General features: G+C 41.4%; 6 protein-coding genes across 6 annotated transcripts in view; 3 read left to right on the top strand and 3 right to left on the bottom strand.

Moving 5' to 3' along the window:
- Positions 1-12,536, top strand: part of LOC140949748 (uncharacterized) — a 29,973-nt gene extending 17,437 nt beyond the window's left edge. The window contains exons 11-20 of the mRNA XM_073398886.1: positions 324-640; positions 3,555-3,799; positions 4,381-4,647; positions 5,403-5,630; positions 6,552-6,714; positions 7,683-7,863; positions 8,233-8,685; positions 9,517-9,753; positions 10,186-10,374; positions 12,112-12,536. Of these exons, the coding sequence (XP_073254987.1) occupies positions 324-640; positions 3,555-3,799; positions 4,381-4,647; positions 5,403-5,630; positions 6,552-6,714; positions 7,683-7,863; positions 8,233-8,685; positions 9,517-9,753; positions 10,186-10,374; positions 12,112-12,201 (2,370 nt within the window). The 3' untranslated portion in view covers positions 12,202-12,536. The remainder of the gene's footprint in view (positions 1-323; positions 641-3,554; positions 3,800-4,380; positions 4,648-5,402; positions 5,631-6,551; positions 6,715-7,682; positions 7,864-8,232; positions 8,686-9,516; positions 9,754-10,185; positions 10,375-12,111) is intronic.
- A 1,084-nt stretch (positions 12,537-13,620) lies between these two features.
- On the top strand, positions 13,621-15,676 carry LOC140949981 (uncharacterized). The gene is made up of 3 exons (XM_073399135.1): positions 13,621-13,986; positions 14,536-14,601; positions 15,416-15,676. Exons 1-3 carry the CDS (start codon positions 13,945-13,947, stop codon positions 15,674-15,676), a joined length of 369 nt encoding a protein of 122 aa, XP_073255236.1. The 5' UTR covers positions 13,621-13,944.
- LOC140949950 (uncharacterized) lies at positions 15,499-19,316 on the top strand. Its single transcript, XM_073399102.1, has 2 exons — positions 15,499-16,657; positions 17,367-19,316. Exons 1-2 carry the CDS (start codon positions 15,771-15,773, stop codon positions 18,646-18,648), a joined length of 2,169 nt encoding a protein of 722 aa, XP_073255203.1. The 5' UTR covers positions 15,499-15,770; the 3' UTR covers positions 18,649-19,316.
- Positions 19,317-19,759: 443 nt separating this feature from the next.
- Positions 19,760-21,864, bottom strand: LOC140949956 (uncharacterized). The gene is made up of 2 exons (XM_073399107.1): positions 21,792-21,864; positions 19,760-21,494 (listed from the first exon to the last, which is right to left on the bottom strand). The coding sequence occupies exon 2, from the start codon at positions 21,430-21,432 to the stop codon at positions 20,257-20,259; it is 1,176 nt and encodes a 391-aa protein (XP_073255208.1). The 5' UTR covers positions 21,433-21,494; positions 21,792-21,864; the 3' UTR covers positions 19,760-20,256.
- Positions 21,865-22,046: 182 nt separating this feature from the next.
- LOC140949970 (ras-related protein Rab-38-like) lies at positions 22,047-23,112 on the bottom strand. Its single transcript, XM_073399123.1, has one exon. It carries the CDS (start codon positions 22,881-22,883, stop codon positions 22,191-22,193), a length of 693 nt encoding a protein of 230 aa, XP_073255224.1. The 5' UTR covers positions 22,884-23,112; the 3' UTR covers positions 22,047-22,190.
- A 1,051-nt stretch (positions 23,113-24,163) lies between these two features.
- On the bottom strand, positions 24,164-25,520 carry LOC140949961 (proline-rich transmembrane protein 4-like). Its single transcript, XM_073399114.1, has one exon. It carries the CDS (start codon positions 25,332-25,334, stop codon positions 24,333-24,335), a length of 1,002 nt encoding a protein of 333 aa, XP_073255215.1. The 5' UTR covers positions 25,335-25,520; the 3' UTR covers positions 24,164-24,332.
- Between the last annotated feature and the right edge of the window lie 229 nt (positions 25,521-25,749).

The following is a 25,749-nucleotide window of genomic DNA, read 5'->3' as shown; positions in this document are numbered from 1 at the left end:
AGGATGGTCAATGAAGTTAGCTAAAAAAAACTGGGTCACAGAAAAGTCACCTAAGGTTAATTTCAAAGCGTCGCGTTAACTTCAAACAAGCGACACTACGCTAACAAAATGATTTGTTTCAAGAACCAACGCGCTTCTGATTGGCACATTAATATCAATAGACATTATAGGTGACGCCTGCGTGAGTATCGCTATATATTCTCCAAGTGGAGAGTTTGGTGCAGGCTTCAGTTTGATACTATTCAACATCATTTTTTAATAAGACTCCGTGAGATATCAAAATTGTGACTGAAGACAAATAAGTTTTGTTTATATTCATATAGAAAGATGTCCAAGTGTTTGCCCACTGTGCTGGATCTTTAGTGTGCTTTGCGTCTCTCCTTTCTGGAGCACTTCAAGGAAAGGTCAGGAGTCTAGTGGCTAGCCAGGTGGCTGCAAACCCCATTCCCTGTCCGTTCAATAAAAAGAAAGCAGGACTACATATTCCAGAAGTGATGGAGGCTCTTGGTTTTAAGGGTCTGACAGTTTACACAGATGATCAGACCACCTGGGCTGGCTGGCTCTTCAATACCTTTGTCAAAGGTATTGGATACACTTTTTTGCCTTATAACGAACTGTGCCGCAACCCTGTTTGTCACAGGTACGTAAGTAGTAAATCCTGTAGACCATTATATTTTCTCTCTTAAACTGGCTGACCATTTACTGTCAACCATGAAAGCCAACTAGCATTTGAACTTTCCTGTATATGGACTAGGCTCTTAGCAAAGCAAGCCTTTGATCTGATGTGTTCCCAAAATAGGCTAGGGAATCGCTTACGATTAGCAGACCACTTTTTAGTTGGCAAGAATAATCTTTCAAATCAGCAGGGTCCCCACCGCTCCCCCCCCCCCCCCACCCCCACTTTCCGCGAGACCTTTCTTTCTTTCAAATCCGAAACCGGATTCATATACAGTGAAACCCCGCTATAACGAAGTGTCACGGTACCGAAAAAAATGTTCGTTATACCGGGGTCTTCGTTATAGCGAAGACCCCGTTATAACGAATTATCCGGTCAACAACAGAAATATTCGTTATAGCGGGGTAATTTAAAATTACCAAAAATTCAATACTACACGTAGAAATCATTACTTTTATTCATTTTATATTGTAAACTATAATGTAAACTATATTTGTAAACTATATGTAAACTATGGACAACGGTTGTCAATCGAGACATAAAATTCAAGAACATTTTCAATTTAAAACTTTAAAATTCAGAAGTAACAGTAACATCCGAGGGAAATCATCGATGTCGTTTCCTGTAGTAATCATCTCATGTGCCATTGACACTGTCACGTGTATTTCACTTGTTCTTAAAACACGGAGGACAAATCTCAGTGGAAGTGACTGGTAAACGGAGAAACAAGGGCATTGGACTAGAAATTCCGGCTACTTATTTGTTTTATCACAAGAAGCCTTCGAAAGTGAAGAAGTTAATAGAATTAATAAGAGACAAAGAAGAGAGCAGAAGTTAATTGATGTCGAAATACTGTATAACGCCAATGTCTATGACATAATAAGCCGTTGACTGATAGGTTGCTGTCAAAGGATTTGTTGACTGTTGATCTGTACAGCGTTTTATCTTCTGTCGCGTGTTGAGAAAATCGGAATAAAGCAAGCTGTGAATTCTACTCTACGCTCAAATCTGTCGTTGTTACTGACTGCGACCGAGCAACAGGACAAAATATTCGTTATAGCGAGGTAAATTGTGCGTTGGGACCGTCAAAATCTTTCGTTATAGCGGGGATTTCGTTATAGCGGGGTTCGTTATAGCGGGGTTCGTTTCAACATATTTTACTGTAAATCTGCCGGGCTTTCAAATGTTGTTCTTTATAACGGGGTCTTCGTTATAGCGAGGTTCGTTATAGCGGGGTTCCACTGTACCTGATTTCATTTGATTTGACCCTTAATTAATAGATGTATTTATAAGATAACTAACATGGTACGCGCGCTCTGATTGGCTAAGAGGTGTGTTTGCAAGAGAGTATGTAAACATCGTTGTGACGTCAAGATGTTTTGCTTTTCGCGTGCTAATCATGCACGCTAGCCTGTGCCAGGGGCTCAGATAGTATAGTGGGGACGTATTTAAAAGGAACAAAGCGAAAATAAGACGCGCGCGATCTGGGAAAGGTGGGGTGGTGTCTCTCCCCAGCCCCCCCCCCCCCCCCGCGCGTTTTTCGCATCTCTTTTTAATGAACGACTGCACCACTATCCAGGAGGCCATAACCTGACTACCTTGGAGCCTGTAACAGTCAATAATCACTCAAGCACGAATTTAAAAAGGTTTTTGAGTTGAAAGCTCGACAAGGTTACTTTATTTACCGATTCCCTCGTCGGCTGAAACTTGGAAAAACTTTGCAAACATGCTGTGCCAATTTTTTTCGCTTAAGCTGACATTTTAAGCGAGAAAAATCCGTATTTTGGAAAGCATCTTAATGCAAAACAAGAACTGATTACGCGAACAAGACTTCGGGACTGGTAAGAATTTCTCATAGATCAAAGCCGTATCAAGGAGTTTTGCGTTTTTTCTCGGGAAAGTTAATTTATAAAAGAAAGAGAAAACTTTTTTCTGTATTTGCATAGTCTGATATAGACACTGGAGGGGTTGGAGAATTCTCGACAGTTATGCCAACCCTCGACTTCGTCTCGAGTTTACATAACTGTCTCTTATATCAGACTATTTAGAAAAACAAAGGGCCAGTTTGAGGTTCCTAAGCGCGTCTATAATATATAGCTTTCGGACAACTTGCGTAATATAAATATCCGCATGACACACATGTAAGATCAGTATTAAAAACATATATACTACTTTTTAACTGAGAGTGAGGTCAATACAGGGAAATGTCAGACCGAGGCTATAATGACATCAAGGCCGAGGTTACTATATGGTTTTTTCTTTGACAATGAGAAATTATGCACCTGAGCCTGCGATCAATTAAAAACCAATAACTGGTCAGCGGATAACTTTAAAAAACACGTCACCTCAATATTGCAAGTAGCTTGCAATTGACTTTGATATGGCTGGCGTGTCTCACTTCAGAAACGAACGACAACGAATTCTTCATTTTCATTTCTGAATAAGTGCCTCATTTCCCATTGGTTAAGCGCAGTGGGTGGACGGTCGACGACCACCGTACGCACGGTTTCGTGACAACCAAAGTTTTGGATAGATGGATAGATTACCGGATTTTCTTACCCACGATGCCCCGCGAACCCATGCTGTCTTCGCGAGCGGAGCTTTGCTGTGAGAGATGTTATAGCCCCAATGCAACAAGTGTGTGAATAAAGGAAAAAAAATCGGAGTCCTGGATGTGATCCGAGAGTCTAGTATCCCGATTACAAGTCTCGCGACGAACTAGTTCATTAAGTACTTTCACGATCGATAAGCAGCCCTCATACTCAGTCATCTCCTAATTCTGTCCTGTGTGGTGGTAAAAGAACTAAAACAGAATGGTTAGACTTGACTTAAGCAAGCTTAAAGTAAGTGTTGTTTTTATTTCATATGGTACACGCAGAATAAGCTTCACTTATGGCCTCCTCTGGGAACATGAAAATCTTAATCCACTGACGCACGATACTCTGCACGAGTTCTTTGGTTACATAACTGCAGAGTGCAGCTCCCAGTTGGCTCTGACGATGAGAGAAAAGAAATTGGTTTCGGCCTCAGGAGAAGACATCTATTTGCCCGACATGACCAAGGACAGACAAGCTTATGAGGAGCATATAAAGCGGTTGGATATACCAATCTGCTTTATTGTTGGTAAGAAACATATTGAACATTCAGTTAGGCAGCTAGCCGGTGGGCTGGACACGCATTGCGGCAGTCTTTATCAGTCAGGCAGTTAACAAACGATGACAATTTTGAGTGACCTCATTCAACTTTATGTCAGTTCGCACTAAGACTTTTACACTGTCTAGAATGATCTCTTCTTCGCTTCAAGACTAGTCTAATATAATAAGAGTTATGAGACTTCTATGAGCAAAGATTAAGTAACCGATTCATGAATTATTTTAACTTTGGAGATAAGCAAATTTGCTCGTCAGTATTCATACGAACGCAGCGTACTTGTATTCTGAAAGCCGCCGGCTTTCAGGATAAGTTTGAGCCTTTGAGCTGGAGGTGTTGTTCAGGTGTGGAAATAAAACTTCAAAAGGTGATGGGGTTATGGATCAATAGCGTAATAACATGAAGGGCATGTAGTTTGTGATAATGGTCTGTAATGATCGCGTTATCCATTGACTTTAAACCTGAATTGATCTCGTTGTGTGAGGTGATTGTCTTTGTGTCTTTGGGCTCAATCGAGCACTGACTCACATTTCCATTTTTTACTTTATTTTTAGGAGAGAAAAACAGCTGCTATCTCCCCGAAAGTACATTAACTACTTACAACCTCGCGAAAGAGGCCCACCCGCATCAAGAGTACTCTTGGATTCAGATTCCTGGCTATGGCCACTTAGACTGCATTTTTGGCAGAAACGCAGTGTATGATGTTTATCCACACATTTTAAGGGCTTTGGACGCGCATTCTCAAGATCTTTTGCTTCGTGATAAGAATGCTGTTCTCCACGTGTTGAGGGCTGTAGACTCTTTAAAACTGGAAGATTCAGGTTTGATAACAAAATCAAGTACTAACGACAATGATAATTCCATTTAGTTATTTCAAAATTGATTTCTTCACAAGGTAAAGAAAGTGCTTCCTGATAATGTATCAGATCAACACACTCTCAGTGCGACGAAAATGAATGGAAATTAGACTTCTGGAATATGCTTTCCCACTGCTCAGAGGATGCAGAAGAGATCGTTTGTAATGGTAACAGGACTGAGTGGAGTCCAATTCGGTCTGTAATCATATGAGTGATAAACAAAATCGGACAACCGTGTAGCGGGAGTCCGATTTGTTTAATCACGAGTATGATTACAGACCGAATTGGACGACACGAAGTTCTGTTACCAATTAATCATAATTTTAACAAAATTTGTGATATACAAGGCTATTTTTTAAATCAAAACACAAGAAATTCGAAATTTTGTTTTGCTAGAAGTGAAAAAAAAAAGCCATTTAAGTGCGCGCGTGATGGCGCGTACTGTCCAATTACTTAGGCATGACGCGTACTGTCCTTTTAAACTGTTCAATTAAGGCTGAAATCAGGGCAGTTGATAGCCAATCAGATTTGACAGTTTTGTTATAGTTATGATTAGAATAAATATTGTAAAGGACAAAGTGCTTGGATTTGATACACGAGTGAGAAGCGCAAGTGCATTGAGCTTGTGTGAAATGAGAAAGCAAAGCATGACTGATAGTTCCTTAGCTAACACGTTTGTCAAATGATTTCTATTATAGTGAATTAATCGTGTATTTCAGGAGACACTGATGTAACAGACGCACCGTTGGATGATAAGAGGCTATTATACTCGGATCTTCCACCTGAGCAGGAGGTAATGTTCCGGGATGCAGTTGACCTCCCTGGTCAGTTAAGTGATGACGATGCTTCTCGGCTGGATTTTGCGAGCCTCTGGGACGAGATTAGTAAAACAAATTCTTTGAAATCAATCGAACCTCCGTCAGCACAGTCCAAAATTAAATTTCCAGGTAAGAAGCCGCAGAACGATTCTGTGAGTGCATGACAAGTGGGGGAGTGGCGCTAGTAGAAAAACTGTTTGTAATGGACTGTACGAGGATGCTTTGCCCGAAAGAGACACCTTTTTCAGGCTAGAGTTATATTAAAGGGCAGGAATTGAAAAGGGAAAGCAGCATCTCCGTACAAATCTTTGTTTGAGTAACCCCAGGAGGCGCCAGTGGCAAAGCAAAGAAAGGAATCGAGGGGACGGGGCGGGGCAAGCAGAGAAAACCTCCCGGTTTGATTTCTTGCCTAACCTCACATCTAAATTGACAGCAGGTGTCTCATCGGGCTGAGAACTCTGCAACCCGATATTTTAATCTATTGATCTATAGAGGTACTGTCAAACCTTTATTAAACTGTCACCCTCGGAAAATGGCAGTATAAAATGAACGCTAAATAAAGGTGTTCTAACATTTAACGTGTACTGATGGCAAAAATCTAACTAGAATGTAAACGTTGCTTGGATGAGATAACAAGTGTGATCATTTTATTATTTACAACAACGGCGGCGAGAAAAGGTGATGATAAAAAACATCTCATAATATGAACTGTTGAGGTTTGTTTGAACAACTAGAGGGACTCATAAGTAGGAGATCTAACGTGCACTATCAACTTTCGAATTTTCCCCCTAAACAGGGCTAGGCTTTTAGACTGCCGGTGTACACCTATCCTTTATTGATCAGAGTACACTCTTCTCCGCTGAGCTAGTAGCCGTGTTGCATGACATTTATTCACAGTGCGATGATCACTCCTTTTCTTTTCAATTTTGATCTGATTACAGTTTATGCGTTTAACTGTTTGGTTTATCTTTCATTTTTGCCAGTTCCTCTTAAAGGATCAGGAATAGCTGCTGGTTCAATATTTTATACATTTTATTATCTCTGTAAAAGGTCCAGTTTATCCAGGGGCTTTGGGTTTAAATATCGGACTTCTACCGGGCATGGCTTCTACCGCAAGCATCTGGGATGAGAACAGTGAACTGACTTCGTTGGGGTCATTCATAACATGGCCATCAGGACCAAGCAGTGAAGTTTCCGTCAAGAAAAAAGCATGGTTTGTCATTTAAAAGAGTAGAATAGCCTTTTTGACCTTTCTTTTTGTTATATCTATCCTTATATATTAGTTAGAGGTGAATTTTTTATGACGGGTAGCTGAGGAGTATCTTGAAGTGAAATAGCCTCCCACGCAGGCGTTTTTAGGGGAGTCGTACTGTTCTTCCCTCCCCACATACGCTTAATTTGCTCACCCGAGACCAACATTCCTTTCCCATTAATGTTTTTTTCGCTTGGTGATGTGACCAATCAACAGTGAGAATAGCTTCCCATGCAGGCGTTATAAGGCGAGGGAGGAAATGAGACTCCCCTAAAAACGCCTGCCTGTGGGAGGCTACTAATGAGGGTGGATATCTAGAGACCCCACATCGAATGAGCGTCTCTCACGGTTTATTGTCAAATAAGCAAGCAACCGTTGTTTTTATTTTTTATAAAGGTGCGGCTTTAACACTCGGGGGATACTCCGGAGTTAAGGTGAAAGAGATGATCGAAAGAGGGCAAAAATCAAAACCCACACGATGCAGTCTTTGGGTACTTGCTATGTACTATCTTGACAAATAGGGTTAAGCTGGTTTAATAAAACATTGTAGCTAATCAGTTACTGACCAATCTAGCCTGCGAGCAAGTTCTTGCAGCTCGCTTCGCTCGCCACAAATGGAGAGCTTGCTAGCAGGCTTAGCCTCCCACGCAAACGTTCTTAGGGGCTCGTCACGCGTTCCTACCCCACGAGAGGAATGATTGCGTGACGAACCCGTAAGAACGTCTGCGTGGGAGGCTATAGCAGGCTATGACTAATCAAGAGTTTTATATTCAGTATCGGGGACAGTCCATTTTGAATTGGAAGGTAGAATCGTTGGGATAGAAAATATTATGCGATTCTTACCTACTTAACAGAGAGTTGGGGTTATCAAAATCTTTAAGCTGGGGAAAAAACCTCGTTTTCCTGCTTTTTTATGGTCCGTTTTTAAGGTCCATTCCAGATACTGAACGTCATGAAGAAGGAATCTTTGTCCGAGAAATGATCAATCCCAACGATCCAGTAAAGAATGTAATCATCAGCATGAGTGACCTTCACTTGGATAGCATCTGGTGTGAAACGGAGACTGAAAGAATTCAAAAGTTTATCACGGAGTTAGTGACGCTGGCCGGGGTAAGAAATATAGCAATATGCAGGAAATTATTTTTCAACTCTCGTTTCAGGTGAAACAAAAGCACAATGTCATGTGTCAGTCTCGTAGGGGGGAGGGGGGGGGTGCCCCCTTATGAAAATGACGGCGGTTCTCGTCGTACCTTTTAGGGTGGGTTACTATGTTCATAAGAAAGGTTGGAGTAACAATCCGTGTGCGCACAAATGCAATCACGGTCGATGGATATTTTAAACTAAAATCTGTTCAACGATCGAGTCATTGTCTTTGTTATGATGAAGATATACCACAAAACTGAGTTTTTTCTGATTGATATCGACAATTCGGGTTAATTAAGGGTAAGTTCAAAAACCTTAATTCCATCTTTTTTACAGACTAGACTACACACGTTTGTTCTTGTTGGAGATGCCCTGGAGATGTGGTTGGACAGCGCTAATGTAAAGCCGAAAACAATTAACGAACGAGTTATGGAATGGCAATCCAACGAAACCTGCCGCATCCTTTTCGAAAGTGTTCGTAAAATGACACAAGAAGATAATGTTAAGGTGTTCTACCTCCGAGGCAATCATGACCACGAGATGGACGCCGAGACGGTTAAAACACTGATGGGAGACGGAGTGGAGTTCATTGAGGGGTCTCTCATTTATGTCATCAAAAGTGACGATGGTCAGACGTACAGAATCCGCTTTGCACACGGTCATGACTGGGATATTTTTAACACGTACTCCCTTTCTCATCCGGATGACCCAATGGGTGGAAGGCCGATCGGGTATTATGTAACGAGGGCAGTGGCTACATCAGTGAGACAAGAGAGCGACACTGAAAAAGTATGCAAGAGCATAGAAGAAATTAACACAAACAGCTGTGAAACGTGCCAAAAACCTGACGCATTTTACAACTAATAAACTTGACGTTTCGTATGCTAAGCATAAGTTTTAAGTGGGTACACGCGTAAATAAAATAGCGGTAGTGTATGGAAGGTCCGCGTAGACGTAAGAGTTGAACCTCGCTCAACTTTTACGTTTACGCTGCGACATTTCATACATTACCTCTATTTTATTTACGCGCGTGCGCAGGTAAAAATTACGCAACGGGAAACCCACCTTTACAGTGTTTGAAAACTGTTTACATAGTTCAAAGTACTGGTAGGAACCGAACTAACAAAAAAATCGCAACACTTTCCAATTTTTCCTATTTTTTTCCGTCCGAACGTGCGTAAATGAAATAAAGGCAATTCATGAAAGGCCAAATTTGAGAGTTTCGACTTTCATGACTATACGCGTGACTTTCCATACATCGTCTCAATTTTATTTACGCGCGTGAAATTTACGTGGTACGCACGGAAAAAATTACGCTTTAGTAGAAATCTACCTTAACGGCTGGCTCTCAGTGAATTCTGCGTTCTTATTGGCTATCCGAGCATGCAAGATGGGCATATCTGGTCCGGTGGCACGGTCGGGATTTCGGTCCTGCCTTGTCCCACACGAAAAGATTTTGTCTTGGCCATTAAATAAATCCTTTATTGATCAAGCTTGTGTGTTCAAGGTGGCGGAATATTGGGCTCGCTCTTTTTTTTACGTTTTTATTCAACTGCTAGATAAAACAGGAAACAATTTTCTCTTCGGTATGTCTGTAATAATTGCTGTTTCAAACACCAGGTCATTATGGACATTGCAGCAGGACTCCTTCAACACATCAGTTGTGAGTTTGCCAAGACATTTGTCGTAGAAACGTTGGCCAAGAGTGTAGTACAAGAAAATTTTACAAGGCACCTTATTGAAAGAGCTATGGGTCGAAAAATTTCAGGAGATGAGTGTATCCGTCTGGATGACGGAAGGTGGATTAAGATGGAAAATGTGTTCAAGTATCGTTACTTCCAACGTGCCATTGATAAGGTAAAGTCTTCTCCCTCTTCTCTCTCGTACTTCCTTGCACATACACTCCGTAAATAACGATAAAATCGCAGCTTCGTGTCAGCCAAATCTGTCTCAATAATTTTATCAAACCTTACAAACAACAATAATCATCTTTGAAACACTTTTGGGCTAACATGTTTACTGTGGCCAATCACACAAATGAGCAGACAGTCTGAAACAATTTTATCTCGAAGCGTTTGTAGGGAACAGCAGCCAGCGCGGAAAAAGGCCTGGATCACGTCACAATAGACAATTCGAAACCAAAGCAATCACGAAATTACTTCCTACTATCAAAATACACTCGGATGATCTCTCTATTGCAGAGATGACCGTCGATATAACGACAGAAAGCCAAGGTTAGAAAAAATCGTGAATTTCGTTCACTGATTTGTCTTCTTTTTAACCGTACAGTTCGGCCCTAGCAAGACCTTCAGCCTGATCAATGGCTCCCTGGGAAGATTTGATGATTTTCTGTTGCGTTGTGAGGAGAATGTTGTTGTCCTTGCCCACACTCATGTATGGAAGGAGCAACAAATTGAGGGCACCAAGAGCGGTGGAACTTATTATGTCAACACAGGAACCTGGATAGATAAGCACGAGGTAAGTAGCCTGAGAACAGCTTCAATTTTCGTTTCGCTTTGTAAATAACATTCCGGCGGGCAAGGCGAAGCGAAAAGAGAGCCTGATACAAACCTTCTACGAAACGTCTGCCGCCCACTTTTTGATTGATTGACATTTGCCGACGCAGCCAACCAAAATTGCTTCCGTTACTTGTGTTTTTAGTATGCAAATCTTCCATACGTGGGAAAAATGCAGACTCACAGTGTACCAGTTCTTGCATATGTAACTTAGCAATAGTATACATTAACCCATCCACACTTGAACCGCCCCTGGCGAAACCTGGTCCCTTGTTAGACTTGTGACCATCCTCGTCCCCAGGGCTTTTCCCTTAGAAAATGGCCTTACCCATTTTTTAAGGGAAAAGCCCTGGGGACGAGGTTGACTTGTGACGTCATAAGTTTTAATGGTCATAGCAAATGAGTACGATTCAGTTAAACAAGCGAGGCAAAAGCGCATAAAACCTTTTTAAAGTTTATAAGAAAATCCGAATAAAACTCTTGTTCCATTACTCACCCATACTTCCTTTAAAAGAATTTCACGATCCTCGGGTTTCCGCGAAAACTATTCCCAGCAAAATGAAGCCTAATAAATGCCGAGCAAAAGAAATTGGGGGGTAGGGGTGGAAAGCAAAAGAAGCGAGAGGGAGAGAGAGGTCAGTGAGTGAAATTTTGCCCTCTGTCATGTTCGATTTTCGGAATCTGTAATTTATCATCAGGAACAGTAGGCAGCGAAGTGCTCGACTTATAAACAGCCTTTTTGCGCCTGTTTTTGGAGAGAATGGCTCGACTGTCTCTAAACGGTGTTTTTCGGCAAAATTTTAAGGGGTTCATGGGATAAGTCTGTTAAAACACCTCTGATGGCACCTCTGGGGCTTTAGCAATAAACTGGATAAGAGTGATATCTGTGTGGATGATCTACATGCTAAACATGTATTTAAATATGCATCGAAAATCTTTAAAGTAGTCTTTGGTTCTCAACCGGAATCGGAATGAGAATGAAAATTGGGCTCCTTCGTCAACCATGTTTCCCGTCGATTTATGTGATGAAGGTGTTAACGTTCGAACAACCTTATTACATGAAATTATTTCGTCATATTGAGATGCGCTTATATTCGCATCGGTTAATTTTTTTTTTGCGATTTTGCAAAAATTTTGGGCTTTGAATCCCTTAAGTTCTCCTTTTTGAGCGAGACACATTCCTTGGCAATTGGATTTCAATTGAACAAAATAACCTTTTAAATCACAAGTTAACCTGTCTCGAAAGCTCCAAAAATATCACCTCATATACTGGTGGTATCTATTTCTAACAGCGGTTGAGTTCGAACGTTCCCCCAAATCAGTGAAACTGACAAACAAGCCCAAAAGCAATTCGCCTGTTTCTTCCTTCTGGTTTACACTGACCACAACATAATGTTGTTCTATTTCCGTTCTTGGCTTTCATCAGTCCCTGTTACTTTTGTTGCCAGTGAAAACAAAGCTTAAAGGTAACTATTTTGTCACTGTGTCATGAACGTTTTATCCTTCGTGAGCTCCCTGCAATTACCTGACGACTAGCCCCTACCCCTAGCTTCATTGTTCATAGCTTTCATGTCTTTCATCCAGAGAGTTATATGGTGGGATGTCGTACTCAGAGGTTTACAGTTACAAAAGAGAAGAGTTGAACACCACTACTAACAACCAGTATTTAATGCTTTCAACACTTTTAATTCTCTTTCAGTTCTCTTATGCCTACATTGTTCCTCCGACAAGGGCGAAGGCGGGTTTGGTTAAAGTCAAGCAAAACTTTTTGAGCTCAGACGAGGATTGATTCATAATTATTTTAGACACAATCCATGGAGTGGTGCCTGGTCGGTTGTATTAAAACAGTAAAATAATAGTGAGATAGTTTTTATTCGTGTGTCTGTAAAGCTTATTAGCTACATCAATAGATTTGGACGTAAATTCATTGGAACTGTTTCAGCACCAAAGTGCTAATTTATTTAGCTCTCCAGACCCAAGGTCTGATTCAGCCTTTTGTGAAGGCAGTTTGAGTACAATTTGATGCTAATTAGCTAATATCATGGGTGACGAAATATTCCTTCACTCCCCAACGGGCCCCCCAGTGACAAACGACACACGCAATTTATGTTTTGGCACAGAGAGAAGTTTCAATGTGTAAAGAAAAACTGACAGTGAAAACGATGAGAATAATAAACCTCTCTGCCACCCTCATACATGACAACCCAGGGTGGGTGGGTGGGAAAGCAACTCCAGTAATATGCGTCACGAACAAACATCTTTCTCAAATCAACCCCATTTCCCTAAAAACCACCAGAATGCTCCCTTAATGTCCGTGTGGACACTGGTCTCTTGTCTGTGTATTTCAGTTTAGTTCATTACTAATCTCGTATGTAGATCTCCCAAGGTCAGAGAGAAGCCAGTGAGATCAACTTAGTCAGGTGTCGCCACGTTTTTGCTGCTTGGTAAATTAAGCTAGGATAGGGTTTGCAGTTACGAACAAAGCATCAATAATTTCTAAAATAATACAATAAAACTATCAGTTAAAAAAGCAAAATTGACTGGTTTATGGACTAGGAACTGTGCTACTATTCACCAAGTTTAGATTTTAAAATTTGCCTTCGGGCCCGAAAAGTTTCCGGGCCTTTCGAGAAACGAGCCCCTGTAGGCGATCGGCCCCGGGGGCGGGTGGGGGGAGAACTAAGCCGACCTAGCGACAATGAGGCCCACATGGCCGAAGCTTATTTAACCTTGTTCCCAGGGTACTCTCCTACCCGTCCGTAGGGAGTGAGAGACGTAGGGACGGGTAGGAGGTTGAAGCTTATCCCGGTCGCATAAGCAACAAGTGCCTGGATGTATTGCTGATTTCCCCCTCCCCCTCCCCCTCCCCCTCCCCCTAGATGGGTTCAGATGCTATTACATCCCAGGGTATTCAACTTGGTGGAGTGAGACGAAGAGGAGTAAACTTTCTTGTCGAAAGGAACGACTTAATGGCAAGAATCCGACGTCAAAATCTTAACCACCAGTAACACCAGGCCACCAGGTTTCCTTATGTACAAGAATAATTCCACTATTTCAATTGTTATAAAGAGGTAAATTGCATTCTGTATGGGTAATTCCGCTTCGTCCAAGTTTTTTCCTGGTTTAAGTTCGTTCAGTTAAAATCTTCTCAATAAGGCAGTTGACAGCTTGTCCGAAAACTACGGAGCCCTGTTAGTGCCATACACGCGCACGTACAGCATTATATTGGGAATGTATTCTTGTTTCTTTATGGCGAACACTTTCTTACCCTTGGCGCGACTTTTTTTCTCTGGCGCGACTTTTTTTTCTCTGGCGCGACTTTTTTTTACTGGCGCGACTTTTTTTCGAGGGCGCGACTTTTTTTTCACTGGTGCGACTTTTTCTCACCGGCACGACTTTTTTTTCGCCGGCGCGACTTTTTTTCGCCGGCGCGACTTTTTTTCGCCGGCGCGACTTCTCTGGCGCTCATTTGTAGACCGCTGCTAAGTTTTATTGCGGGCTCAAGTTACGAACACGTGTACTTGTGAGCAAGATGGCTGACTCGGTTGACTCGGCTGACTCCGACCTGAAGAAGGTAAGTAGCATGTAATTTAGTTCTGAATACGGCCGTATTCCTAAAGGAATTACGAGAATGAATAGCGGGAAGGTAGCTAGTCTTATTATTTCGCTATTTTCTCTGTTGACAGAGTAAATTGTGGACCGAAACACAAAATAACAAGCATGATTCTTACTTTATTTTTATACGTGACAAGAAATTTCAAGTATAGCAATACTCGTAATTAATAGATGTCTAGTCCTGTATTAAGGTCCAAGGCAACTTCAGAATACCCAGCCACTTTATTTACATGTGCCGGTGTGCTTTGAAAACGAGGTATATAACAATAATTGCTTTTCTTATTCAATTAGATGCTATAAATAAGTGACCGGGTATTCTGGAGTTTAGATCTTACTTTGTCGGTGTAAAATCATGTAGTGAGGTGTTGAACCTTGGGCCAGTTGATTTATCAGTTGGCACATAAATAATGATTATATGAAAAAAATATTATTATGAAGTGCAGTCTGTGTTAAACAATGCGAAGTTGTACTTTCAGCTTTTGTCATAGTGTTGTTGATTCACTTACAGGTTTGTAACTATCTACGACAACGAGGAGTGGAAGAAAGGGTAGTAGACAAATTTGAGGAAGAAAAGGTTAGCATAATTTTGGTTGTTTTATCCTGTTTTATAACTAGCACCCATCCAGGCCGCCTAAGCAGGTGCCTGTGTGTTGTCATAGGCAGCTAAAATCACTTGCTAGTCAATTGACTTTAGCTGGCTACTTTTGTGTCACTTTGTGTCACTTTGTGACAGGTTGTGTGACTTATTATTAATATCTAATTAAGGACTGCATGATTAGCCAGTCAATTTAATTACACGTGATTGCACGACCCAGTTTCTACAATGACACGGGTCAGACCTCATGGACGGTAGATGTATGATTCGAGCGGCTCACAATAAACGTTAAAAGTTGAACGTCTGTTTCTTACAATTTTGCCATCAACAACAATATATTTTTGTAAGGAAAGAGAACCATTGCTCAAACCATCATGGCTCCTTACTATGTCTTATCAGCCCTCCCTAACAAAGTTTTGTACTGATCAATAACATAACTCAATCTCCCCTCCCCTTCACAAACACACACCCAGACAAGGTCTAGATTTGACATCATCGCAAATGTTAATAGACTCCCACAATGTACCACTGGGGCATTTTAAAGTACTGACTTCTTTTGCATGTAATACAAATTATGACTTTATTTCACATTACAACAAGAGCCAAACAGTGAAGGCCGAAGAAGAAATACCCCTATGGTGTTGCTCTCCTTGAGTTAATTAAAAAGCTGTCACAACAAAATAAACTACATTCCCCTTTTCCTGCTATTTCAATTCTAAAAAACAAGAATAAATTACATCTCCATTGGAAAAGAGCATTAATATACTAATTAACTTAAATCTTCTTATCCCAGATGGATATTTCAGCAGTCCTAAATGCGAGTGATGATGTCCTTAAAGATATGGGGCTGTCGACAGCAGGGGACAGATTAAGCCTTCGTGGCTTTTGTAGCACCGCTCAAGAGAAGCAACACAAGGAAGAAAAGGAATCCAAAAGACGAAGACTCCTTGAGGCATTCTTGTCTTCAAAGAAAGATAGGTCGACTAAGCTTACAACTGCTTCAGGCAACCAACAGCAAAAGAAAAAGCTTGAAAAGGAAAAAAAAAAAGTCTAAACGAGTACAAGTTGGATGGAAACACTTCCGAGAGGAGGTTGAAGACTATGTTCTTGTACCTCTGTCTAAGGGAGGTGGCAGTAGGTATGCAACCATGCTGTTATCAAGTAACAGAACAGACATTATGAAAGTTTGTAAATCCATCTTTTTCCCTAATGGAGTGTCATATTATGGGAAAACAGAAGACATGCTATTTGCTATTGGAAATTTTCATAATGACCAAATGGGTGTTACCCTGGAAGTGAATGGGAAAGAGCTACCTTTCAATATTGGAAATTACATAGAGGCTTTTAAATTGAAAGATGTCAGGCTATACTTGTTGTCCAAAAAGATGACAACTCTCAGTGATGAAAGTGATGATGGCTTACCACCCATGATAATGAGTCATGACACCAATTCTTCTGAAAGGGCTTGTACAGCTGGTACTTCAATTGAGGACAGACAAGATGACAGAAAAGGCCTGATTGGTACAACAGAACAAAGGGAATCACTTAAAAGAGAGCAGGACACCGAGTATGAACTTTCACTAAAAGCAGACAAGCAAAAAAGAATCTCCCTTGAAATTGCAAAGGCTGAGGCTGAACACAAGAAAAGAGTTCAAGAGGCACGAGCTGCAAGAGTTTTAGCAGAACCCAGCACAGAATTTCTCACTGTAAGGGTCCGACACCCTACAATGGGAGTATGCTCTCGGCGGTTTCCAGCAAATAGTCGAGTGGCAGTAGTATATGATTGGGCTGGTTCTTTGACTCCAGACATAGTGGATTTCACACTCTGTGACCCTGTGGGAACACCGCTGCCACCAAGTAGTGAACTAGAGGATAGATGTACCTTGGTTATGGCTACTACTAGACATACACCATCATTGTGTGAGTCTGATGATGACATTCAATTCATGGGATTTGGAGATGCAAGTAATGGTATTAACACAACACTGCCAGACTGTGAGTGCAACATGGAAGGAAGGGAAATAAATACTGACGTGTAAGTAACTTAAACTTCCACTGCCAATTTCCATATAAATAACAGTCAGTCATCAGAAATTGTCAGACTGAAAATTTCCCACTAATATTTCATTTTTTTAACACATGATGCTTGGGCACTAAAAGGGCTCAGTTTTTATCAGGAAGTAATAAATTTATGTCTAAAAGTAAGGAACATTAAATTGGTCTTTTTAAGTAAGGAAAACGTAACTGCAGCATTGAACTTCCTTATACATGTTGTGGAGGAGCAGGGATTATAGTATCTACATGTATTTCGTGTGGTGTTATCCTAACAGGCATAAATGTAAGAAATTAATATCAAGGACAGACTTTCAGCGTTGCATTTACAGACAAGGAGATATATCTCAGAAATCTGTTTCATAAAGACAATATTGTATAAAAATTTGATTGCTCTACATTCTTTTCATTTTAAACTTGAACTTGATTGTTGTGTCACAGGCACCCCTTTCTTGTATGATGCTATGATATTTAAATTCAAGTTTTAATTTATATGTTATCCACAGTCATTAGAAAATATTGCCTATATACTCTAATGAGGGGCAAGAGGACCGTAAATAAACTACCAGACTTATGTGGGGAAGTTCCCTTATTTGCAGGTAGAATTATAAATATTATAATATATATCTATTGTGTACTCTTGACTTCATACCAATCACTGTGATGGTATTTGTTTACTTTTATTTTACTAGGCCCATGACTCCAATGCAGTTGGACAATTACTACGCCTCCATTCTGGTAGAGCAACCTGGAACTACATGTCACAGGGAAAGTTATTCGTCTGACAGTGAAGGTGACGTTTCTGCAAGTGAAACCCACAGTGATAATGTCCCAGCTGTTACTTGTTCTCAAGTGAAACCAGCACCTGAAATACTGAATGAACTAGCAGCCCAGATAAATGCTGATTGCCTCACCAAATTCAACATTGCTCGCAATTTCATATGGGAAGGAGCCAAGAGAGCAGTTTCCCGCAAAGTATTTTCGCCAGCTAACAAGGTATCTGTTAAGTTCACTGATGACACTGGGATCAGTGAAGGTGCCATCGACTGGGGTGGTCCCATGAGAGAGTTCTTTACGCTGATACTACAATGCATCCATGATTCTCAACTTATGTGTGGTCCGGAGAGCTGCAGATTCCTGTCATACAATGTAAAGTGTTTAGAAGATAATGACTACTTTGTTGCAGGACTGATGATTGCAATGTCACTCGTGCATGGGGGACTTGCACCGCACTTCCTATCCCCTGTCATGTTTCAAGCTCTTCTCAGTGACCAACCTTTGACAGTGCCATTGCAAGATGTCTATGATCATGAGCTGAAATCTTCTCTGAAATCTCTGATAGACTGTGACACTGTAGAGAAAGCAAAGAGCTGCACAGTTGATGGCAACTTGTCAACTGTTCTTGAGCTGGCTGGAACATTGGCAATGCCAATACAAACCCTGGATGATGTCAAGAAAATGGTTGCAGCAACTTCGCAGTGGTTTGTTCTCGGGCGATGTAAACCAGCCCTTGAGAGCTTCCGAGAAGGCCTCTCAGCCCTTGGCGTACTAGAAGCAGTCAAGAGATATCCTGATAGTTTCAGGCCATTGTTTTGTGATGTACCCGAGAAGCTGACAGCAGAAAGAATGGAACAATTGTTCAGGCCTACGTCAAGCCCTGTTGGTTCTTCAAAGGCATTAACCGAGAGTCTTGTTTTGTCCAGATGGGGTGATTATCTTCAGGACATAGAAGATGCGGAAGATTCTGACATCACCTTGAGTGACATTTTGTTCTTTACCACTGGCTGCAAAGTATTACCACAACGTGCGTTACCTGTCACCGTTGAGTTTTTGCATGAAGGGTTGTCAAGATTTCCCACAGCAAATACATGTTCAAACATCCTCCGTCTTCCAGTTGTGCATAGTGATTATGAAAGCTTCAAAGCTGATGTTACCTTTGGATTTCTCAATGCACGGGGTTTCGGTACTGCGTGACAAGCAAGGTGCAGTGCAGTTCAAGCCATTTTTGGACAACTGGAATTGGAAGTTGCTGGGCCAAACAATGCATGTTTATCAGGTCGCTTTTTCTGAAAGTTAAAGAAATGAAAAATAACAAATGGATGTTCAGTTTTTATTTCTTTTGTCAGCCTGGAAATCGAGTATGTACACTCAGTTTTCAGTTGTCAATTTTCAGGCTTAAAAAATAACAATTTCACATATTTAGAAAAAGTAAAAATTGAACACAGATTTTTTTGCAGTTTTCTACATTCAATTCAGTCTAAGAGTAAAGAAACGTCTTCAACAAACACTTCTTCTGTACCTTCTTTAGTTCCGAATTTTAGATGGCTCACGCACAACTTAAGGCCATGTTACACGAAGCGATTTTTACTGCAAGTTGCACCGCAACGTTTGTTGCGTTGCAAGTTGCATGAAAAAATTCACGTGTAACACCCCATTTTGCAACTGCAATTGTTGCGTTGCGAGTTGCAAGAAAAGTAGAACGACCCTCTACTTTTCGCAACGTTGCGAGACAAGTTGCTCGCGTGTAACATCTCCTCAGCAGCTTACAACGCAATTAAGTCAGAATGGCCCAATCAGAGCTCATCTTTCGCTCGCCATCTTGGTTGTTATTGTACGCGTTGCAAGTTGCAAGTTGCGAAAAAAGTTGCAAACGTGTGACACCCTCTCTGCAACTTGAAAGGTTTTTTAATCGTCATCATTGCGTTGCAAATGGCAAGAAAAATTGCTTCGTGTAACATGGCCTTTAACCGTTGTACCTGCGTAAGATAATCATGTCAGCTGCTAATTAACTGGCTCAAACATCGCCAGTTTTGTTTTTGAGTGAACGCCTACAAAGGCTTATCGGGAGGGCGTTACTGTAAAAAATTGCCGTCTGTGTCAAATGTAAATGCACTCGGTGACATTTCTCTTGATGACAGCAAGTCTTGTGTTCATTTTAATCTCAGTCATATACTTTTTGATGTTTGGTTAAACGGCACCTTCCCAGTGGCATATTTTATAAAGACTCTTTGTTACTGTTACTGTTTGTTTAACTTAGAATGCCCAATGTCAGACTATCTAGCTGATAAGAGGGAGACACCTCGGGTATTAAAGGGTTACGGTTGCTGTTTATTACGAATGTGAATGCATTCAGTGCGTACACGTGCACATTAACATCAATTTTTATGATAGTCAACATTTCGTGTTCATCAGAATTAGTCCGTTTTGCTATTTGATATCTGTTTACTCAGTTGAATTGAGCTGATTTCACCTAAGATAATTATCTTATGTTAATATTATGCTGTATACAATGAATATTGGCGGAGAAATTTTGTCCATTTTCTCCTTATTGCGTGTGCATCCTCCTTTTGACAAAAAGACGACAACAATGGATCGTTTGAGAAAGAAAATTGCTAATAAAGTTGATGTTTGGCTGTTGATGCTTTTGCTATTGTTCTAACAGTATTCTCTTCGCATCAGTCAGCATTGAGACTTGTTAATGAATGAAGAGTCCTGGCCAAGGTTTCTTTGGCGAGAAAGAACAGGCGCAAGGGGCAGGAATATTCGACATGTTTCTGGTCGACCATTCTCATAAATGTGAAGCTACAATAACTTCTCTATCTCGTTCACGAGAATCAAATAAAGATTCTGTGCCTCGTTAGCATTTTCTGGCATTCTAAGACCTTCTTCTGTCATGATGACCTGGGCAAGTGCATTGAATTCAGGTGTTGATTCCAGAGGCAGGTCATCACAACACATATCTCTTGCAACATCTAAGTCGTCAATGTCAACATCATGCTTGCAATCTGTGGCCCCTGTCATTTCAGGGTGATGGTATAAGAGACAAGGTCGACCATGGGGAGAACTGTTGTTCCTTGTTGAGGGTCGAATCCGATGTAGGTTCCACAGTCTAGCCACTCTTTGGAGTTCCTGACGGATAATTGTGATGTAACAAAACAGTAGACATTCTTCATGCACAGCATTGGCATCACAGTATAGTCCTCTGTCCCTCAAATCTTTAAAATGAGTAATCCACCAATCAGAAGCTCCTCTTCGCAGTTGTCCCCACCATGCTTCTATTCTCTGATTAGCAACTGATCTTCCATAAAGAAAACTTTTCTCTCCTGACCAACTATCTCCTCCTTCATGTCGTAGATAGCGTTGAATAGCAGCGATTCTCACGTTTTCTGTCCCCATGTCTCCACGAATTACACTGGCGGTACCTCCAACATTTTGTACACAGTTAATAAAATAGCTTGCAACAACGCCGGGATGATTATTCGTACGCCCAACTTCAAGCCACATGATTTGTCTCGAATATCCGTCAATACAACCGTGTATACAAAACCCATAAGGTTTCAATTTATCGTATCCGTCCAGGTGCCAAATAAAATTTGGGCCCTTTGCGTGATATTGTCGCCTTTGGAGTCTATGCCTTGAGCGCCTTTGTACCCCTTCAGGATCCATTATTCTTAACGCATTCCTAACAAATTCTTTGCTAACAGACAATTTATGGTCAACCACTAATCTCTGCCACATAGATCTGTAACCGACAATGCTTCCACTTCCTTTTAACTCCTCTTCCATGGCGTCTGCTATCTCAACAAAGTTGCTAAAGCGTCGTCGTCCAAGATTTTTTTGCGATAAGATTCTTTTAAGCTGTCGTAGACTTAAAGGTATTCCATTATTTAAAAAGAGACAATCAATGATTTCCTTATAATTGAAGCCCAAATGGAAATATTCCTCAATCATATGATTTCGAAGGTCGTTATCCGCCATGTCGTTATCCGCGATGTCTCAGTGATTTAGGACAGCGGCTCCTCCCAGAAGGTTAAAAAGACCTAACGCCAATAAATGAGGACACGGTTGATACGTGGTCTTGAACACAATTTTTTACATAATTTTTTGTCCCTATTACAGGACTAGATACTTGTTAAGGGTGCTGTAAAGCAAGAATCAAGCTTGTTCTGCCTGTTGTGCTTTTCCAGCCTGGCAAGGTTTTGTGTTTTTCGAGCAATAATTTACTCTGTCAACAGAGAAAATAGCGAAATAATAAGACTAGCTACCTTCCCGCTATTCATTCTCGTAATTCCTTTAGGAATACGACCGTATTCAGAGCTAAATTACATGCTACTTACCTTCTCTAGATCGGAGTCAGCCGAGTCAACCGAGTCAGCCATCTTGCTCACAACTGCACGTGTTCGTAACTTGAGCCCGCAATAAAATCTAGCAGCGGTCTACAAATGAGCGCTAGAGAAAAAGCAAAAAAAGTCGCGCCGGCGAAAAAAAGTCGCGCCGCTGAGAAAAAGTCGCGCTAATGAAAAAAGAGTCGCGCCAGGAAAAAAAAGTCGCGCCAGCAAAAAAAAGTCGCGCCAGAGAAAAAAAGTCGCGCCGCTGAGAAAAAGTCGCGCGAGGAAAAAAAAGTCGCGCCGGTAAAAAAAAGTCGCGCCAGAGAGAAAAAGTCGCGCCAAAGGTAAGAAAGTGTTCGCCATAAACACAAAAGAATACATTCCCAATATGATGCTGTACGCGCGCGTTTATGGCACTAACAGGGCTCCGTAGAAAACGCTATTTTCACCAGATTCCCAGTCACGGGACTTGATCTCAAAATGACCGACAAAGCCGTGATCTTTCCAGAACTGATCAAATGCCATCTTATTCTCGAATTTCTCGCCAGGACCGTACAGAGGCTTATTTGAAGTGTTGTCCGTGACAAGAACGCACGGAATTGATGGACAAGTTCTGTTCACGTCTTTCAACCATTTCGGGGCTCCATCCAGTGAGGATGAATTGCCCGGACCCCAGAATATTAATGCCCCATGAATGTCCCTATAATAAACATTTCTCATGTGTGTACAGTAGCGCTCTTGTTCTGCCACCTCAAATAAATGTAATTTGATGGTAATTGGCCATGGATTGTGATCGCCGACTTTTTCCCATTTTATTGTTTTCAAGTGAAAGTCGCAACTGATTAGTGGCCCCAGATGGACGATAGATGGGTTCGGTGCCGGTGGTGTGACTTGCAGGTAATCTTTTATAAGTACCCCTTTTTTGTCCACTCCCCCGGTATAGTCTCCGAGGCAAAGAATTTTGATAAGCAGCCTTTGATTTTCGTCATACTCTAAAGTCGATCGAACGTTTGTTTTAAAGGTCTTCATTTCTACTTCCTCTCCCAAATTGCTTAGTAGTTTTACGTTGGCTTCTTCGGGTAACTCATACTTTGTAGCCATGGTATATTAAAGCAGAAATTCTTTATATTTTGGTCGATTTCCGCATACGTTCATGTACTTCCGGCCTTTGAGCGATTTGAAATCCTCCTCGAGGCAACTACAACTTCAGCCTTGTTGCTCACAAATTTACAACGTATACTATACCACGGTGTCGAAATTGTCCTTTCGATGTCCCCAGTTTTCGATTGACGTCTTCGCCAGGTCTGCTAGACACGGGTAAAGCGTCTACGCTTGAAGGTTAAACACTGGTGACCACTGCGTGACTCGTCGGAAGAAGGTCTCGACTCAAGAGCTCTGCTGCGCATGACCACTAGGGACTTGTAAGCGGAAGCGGATGATGGGGTCGAGAGGCAGAAGGTGTGGGGTGGTTGGGTTTTTGCTGTGTCAATTAAAATGACTTTTTCCACGGTTTTTACCAACAAAATATAATATATTTTAGAAGTTAAGAAACTAAGCCGTTAGGGACGTGAGATAGTTTTTACTGTATTTCATTCACTTAACGAAGATTATTAACTATAGTTAATCAATTTACACTGTAAAGTGGCTCCAATGAATTCGGTTTATCAGTGTCGAAAACGTCAATTTTACAATTTCTAAGGAAGAAAATGCCACGACATAAGGTTTACGGCGAGTCACGGTCGCCAGGCGAATTAAGGGATTGTGGAAAAAAGTATTTCCTTAACCGTATATACTGCGGAGAAAGCTATAACTTCCAGAACTACAGATCTCAGGGCTTGGTGTGCGGGCTGGGCAAGTAAGGCGTCACGCTCAGTGGACCTTGCTTTTTAAAACCGTCAAGTTACACTATCAATTGTGGAAGCGTTAACTAGTTCACACCTTAGATTCGGTACACGCCATCTTTTTAGTTCAGTTACGCTCGTAATTAAAACTTTAAAAGCAGTTTACTTTCCTTGCCATGGCTTGGTGACCTCGTTTGTTATCAATAACAATTCTTGAAAACCCCAACGTTTCCTTCATAATCACAACAATAGCGATAGGCCATTTTAACATGGCTAAATCCCTTTCCAAATGAGGGAAAATGCAAAACCCTTCGTATTTAAATGAATTCTTTTGGGCATAAGAAAAATTCTTCGCAACGTAGAGTATTCGTACTTACACTTATTTTGAAAAGGAAGCTTGGAAAATTCGGAAAAGGTAAGCAGTTTTTCCTGGCAACATTTTTCTCTTTTGTGCGACACTTCGTAGTAGACAGTTTTTGAAAAAAAATGTCTAGATTCTTCACTCCCCCCCCCCCCTCCCGTTTCCAGACCTCCCCGTGGGCAATGCCGGCTCGGTTTCCTGATGGTTACAGCTTAACGCGCCAACTTTGATCAGGGGATGAAAGGGTGGGGGTGGGGATTCCTGTTTGTTATACTGACCGAAATATACAGATCTAGCAAAAATGTTCAACAGTTATAATTGACGTTTTTAGGTTCATCAGCTTGTCAGTTATATTTGTTCACTCATTTCAACCACGTTGGGTTTAAATGGCGTCTCTAAGACAACACTTGAAGGTGCTATTTCGCCTTTCTTCGCATCCACTCCTCTGTCATTTACAGCGTAGCAGAGAATTGCTACCATGCAAATCTCAATCACTCGAAAGGTCGTTTGGAAAGCCCACCACGGCCAAGCAGGTACGCTTCGTGCATTCGAAAACACGCCGTACACGCTAGTCATGGCGTAGAATTGCATGGCACAGATGCTGAGACCGCCAAACGCGGCTGCAATACACGTTCGTAAGATTGCTCGAGTGCGTTTGCCGCGGGCCCGTGCCGTGTCCGTTGCCCATTTATTTTTGGAGATGGAGAGCCTTCTCCAGAGCAAAACGGATATTATGGCGTAGAATACTGTTAGAGAAACGCCGAACAAGATGTACAAAAGCTGACAAGTAAAAGCGAGGCCTTTGTACGCAGGTACGAATAACAAAGTGAGCTCTGCGGCTAGCGCAAAGATAAAATACGGTAGAGTGGCTATTGCTATGTTCCTTGTGTTGTACCACTGTTGAAAATGCTGCTTGAGCGTTAGAGCGTTTCGCATTACAATGAAGACCAAGGTGTAAGCCGCGATGAGACAGGGTTGGCCAATACCCCAGAGAACATTAACAAAAGCCACCGGGGTGATTTTTCTCCAGTGGTAAGCATCAATGCAAAGACACAAACTTCTGGTAAAACAGAAAAAGCCAAGAAGACTTAAAACAATAATAGGTACTTTGTTGCCCTGGTTACCGGTAAGCACTCGTCTTATACGTTTCCATAGCCACATTGATATCAGAAAGAATAGTAAGGCGTAAACTGCACCCAGACCGTACTGGTGAAACTCCCATGCGACTCCCCACTCTTTGATGGCTTTCGACCACTCCGGAAGGGGTTCGGCAATCGTTTTTTCGCCTTTCGGCTCCGTTTCAGGCAATGAGGTACTGCGCCGATATTCGGGCTCAGGTTCAGGACTCATATTTGTTGTTTTAGTTCCTTTTACGTGCAACCTGTGCAAATAACAAAAATATATCTTGACAGTTGATACCCGCCTGTTTCTTGAATTCACTTCTTCGGATGTTTGCCAGATATCGCACGTTTACAACTTGTACGGCTGATCGACGGAGAAATCAGCTCACGTTTTCCTCTCAAAGATTAAAAAAAACGTCCCGAAGAACTATAAATATTTTACTTTGCCAGAAGAATTAAATTCAAAGTTGTATCTTTAATTTACCACGTAATCTTGCAAATTGTCCCTCTTAAATAAACCCAGGCTGGTCTTTCATCTACAGAAAGATCAAACATTCAAGCTGTTTGACGTCAAGACATGCCTGCTTTTGTCTCCACCTTTGTACTTCATATCCCTTCCAGTCCGTGATCACGCTCAGAGGAGA

The sequence above is a fragment of the Porites lutea genome, chromosome 10 (assembly GCF_958299795.1).
Source record: "Porites lutea chromosome 10, jaPorLute2.1, whole genome shotgun sequence".
In the NCBI taxonomy this organism is placed as follows: Eukaryota; Metazoa; Cnidaria; class Anthozoa; order Scleractinia; family Poritidae; genus Porites; species Porites lutea.
This window is presented reverse-complemented; position numbering and strand designations above follow the sequence as displayed.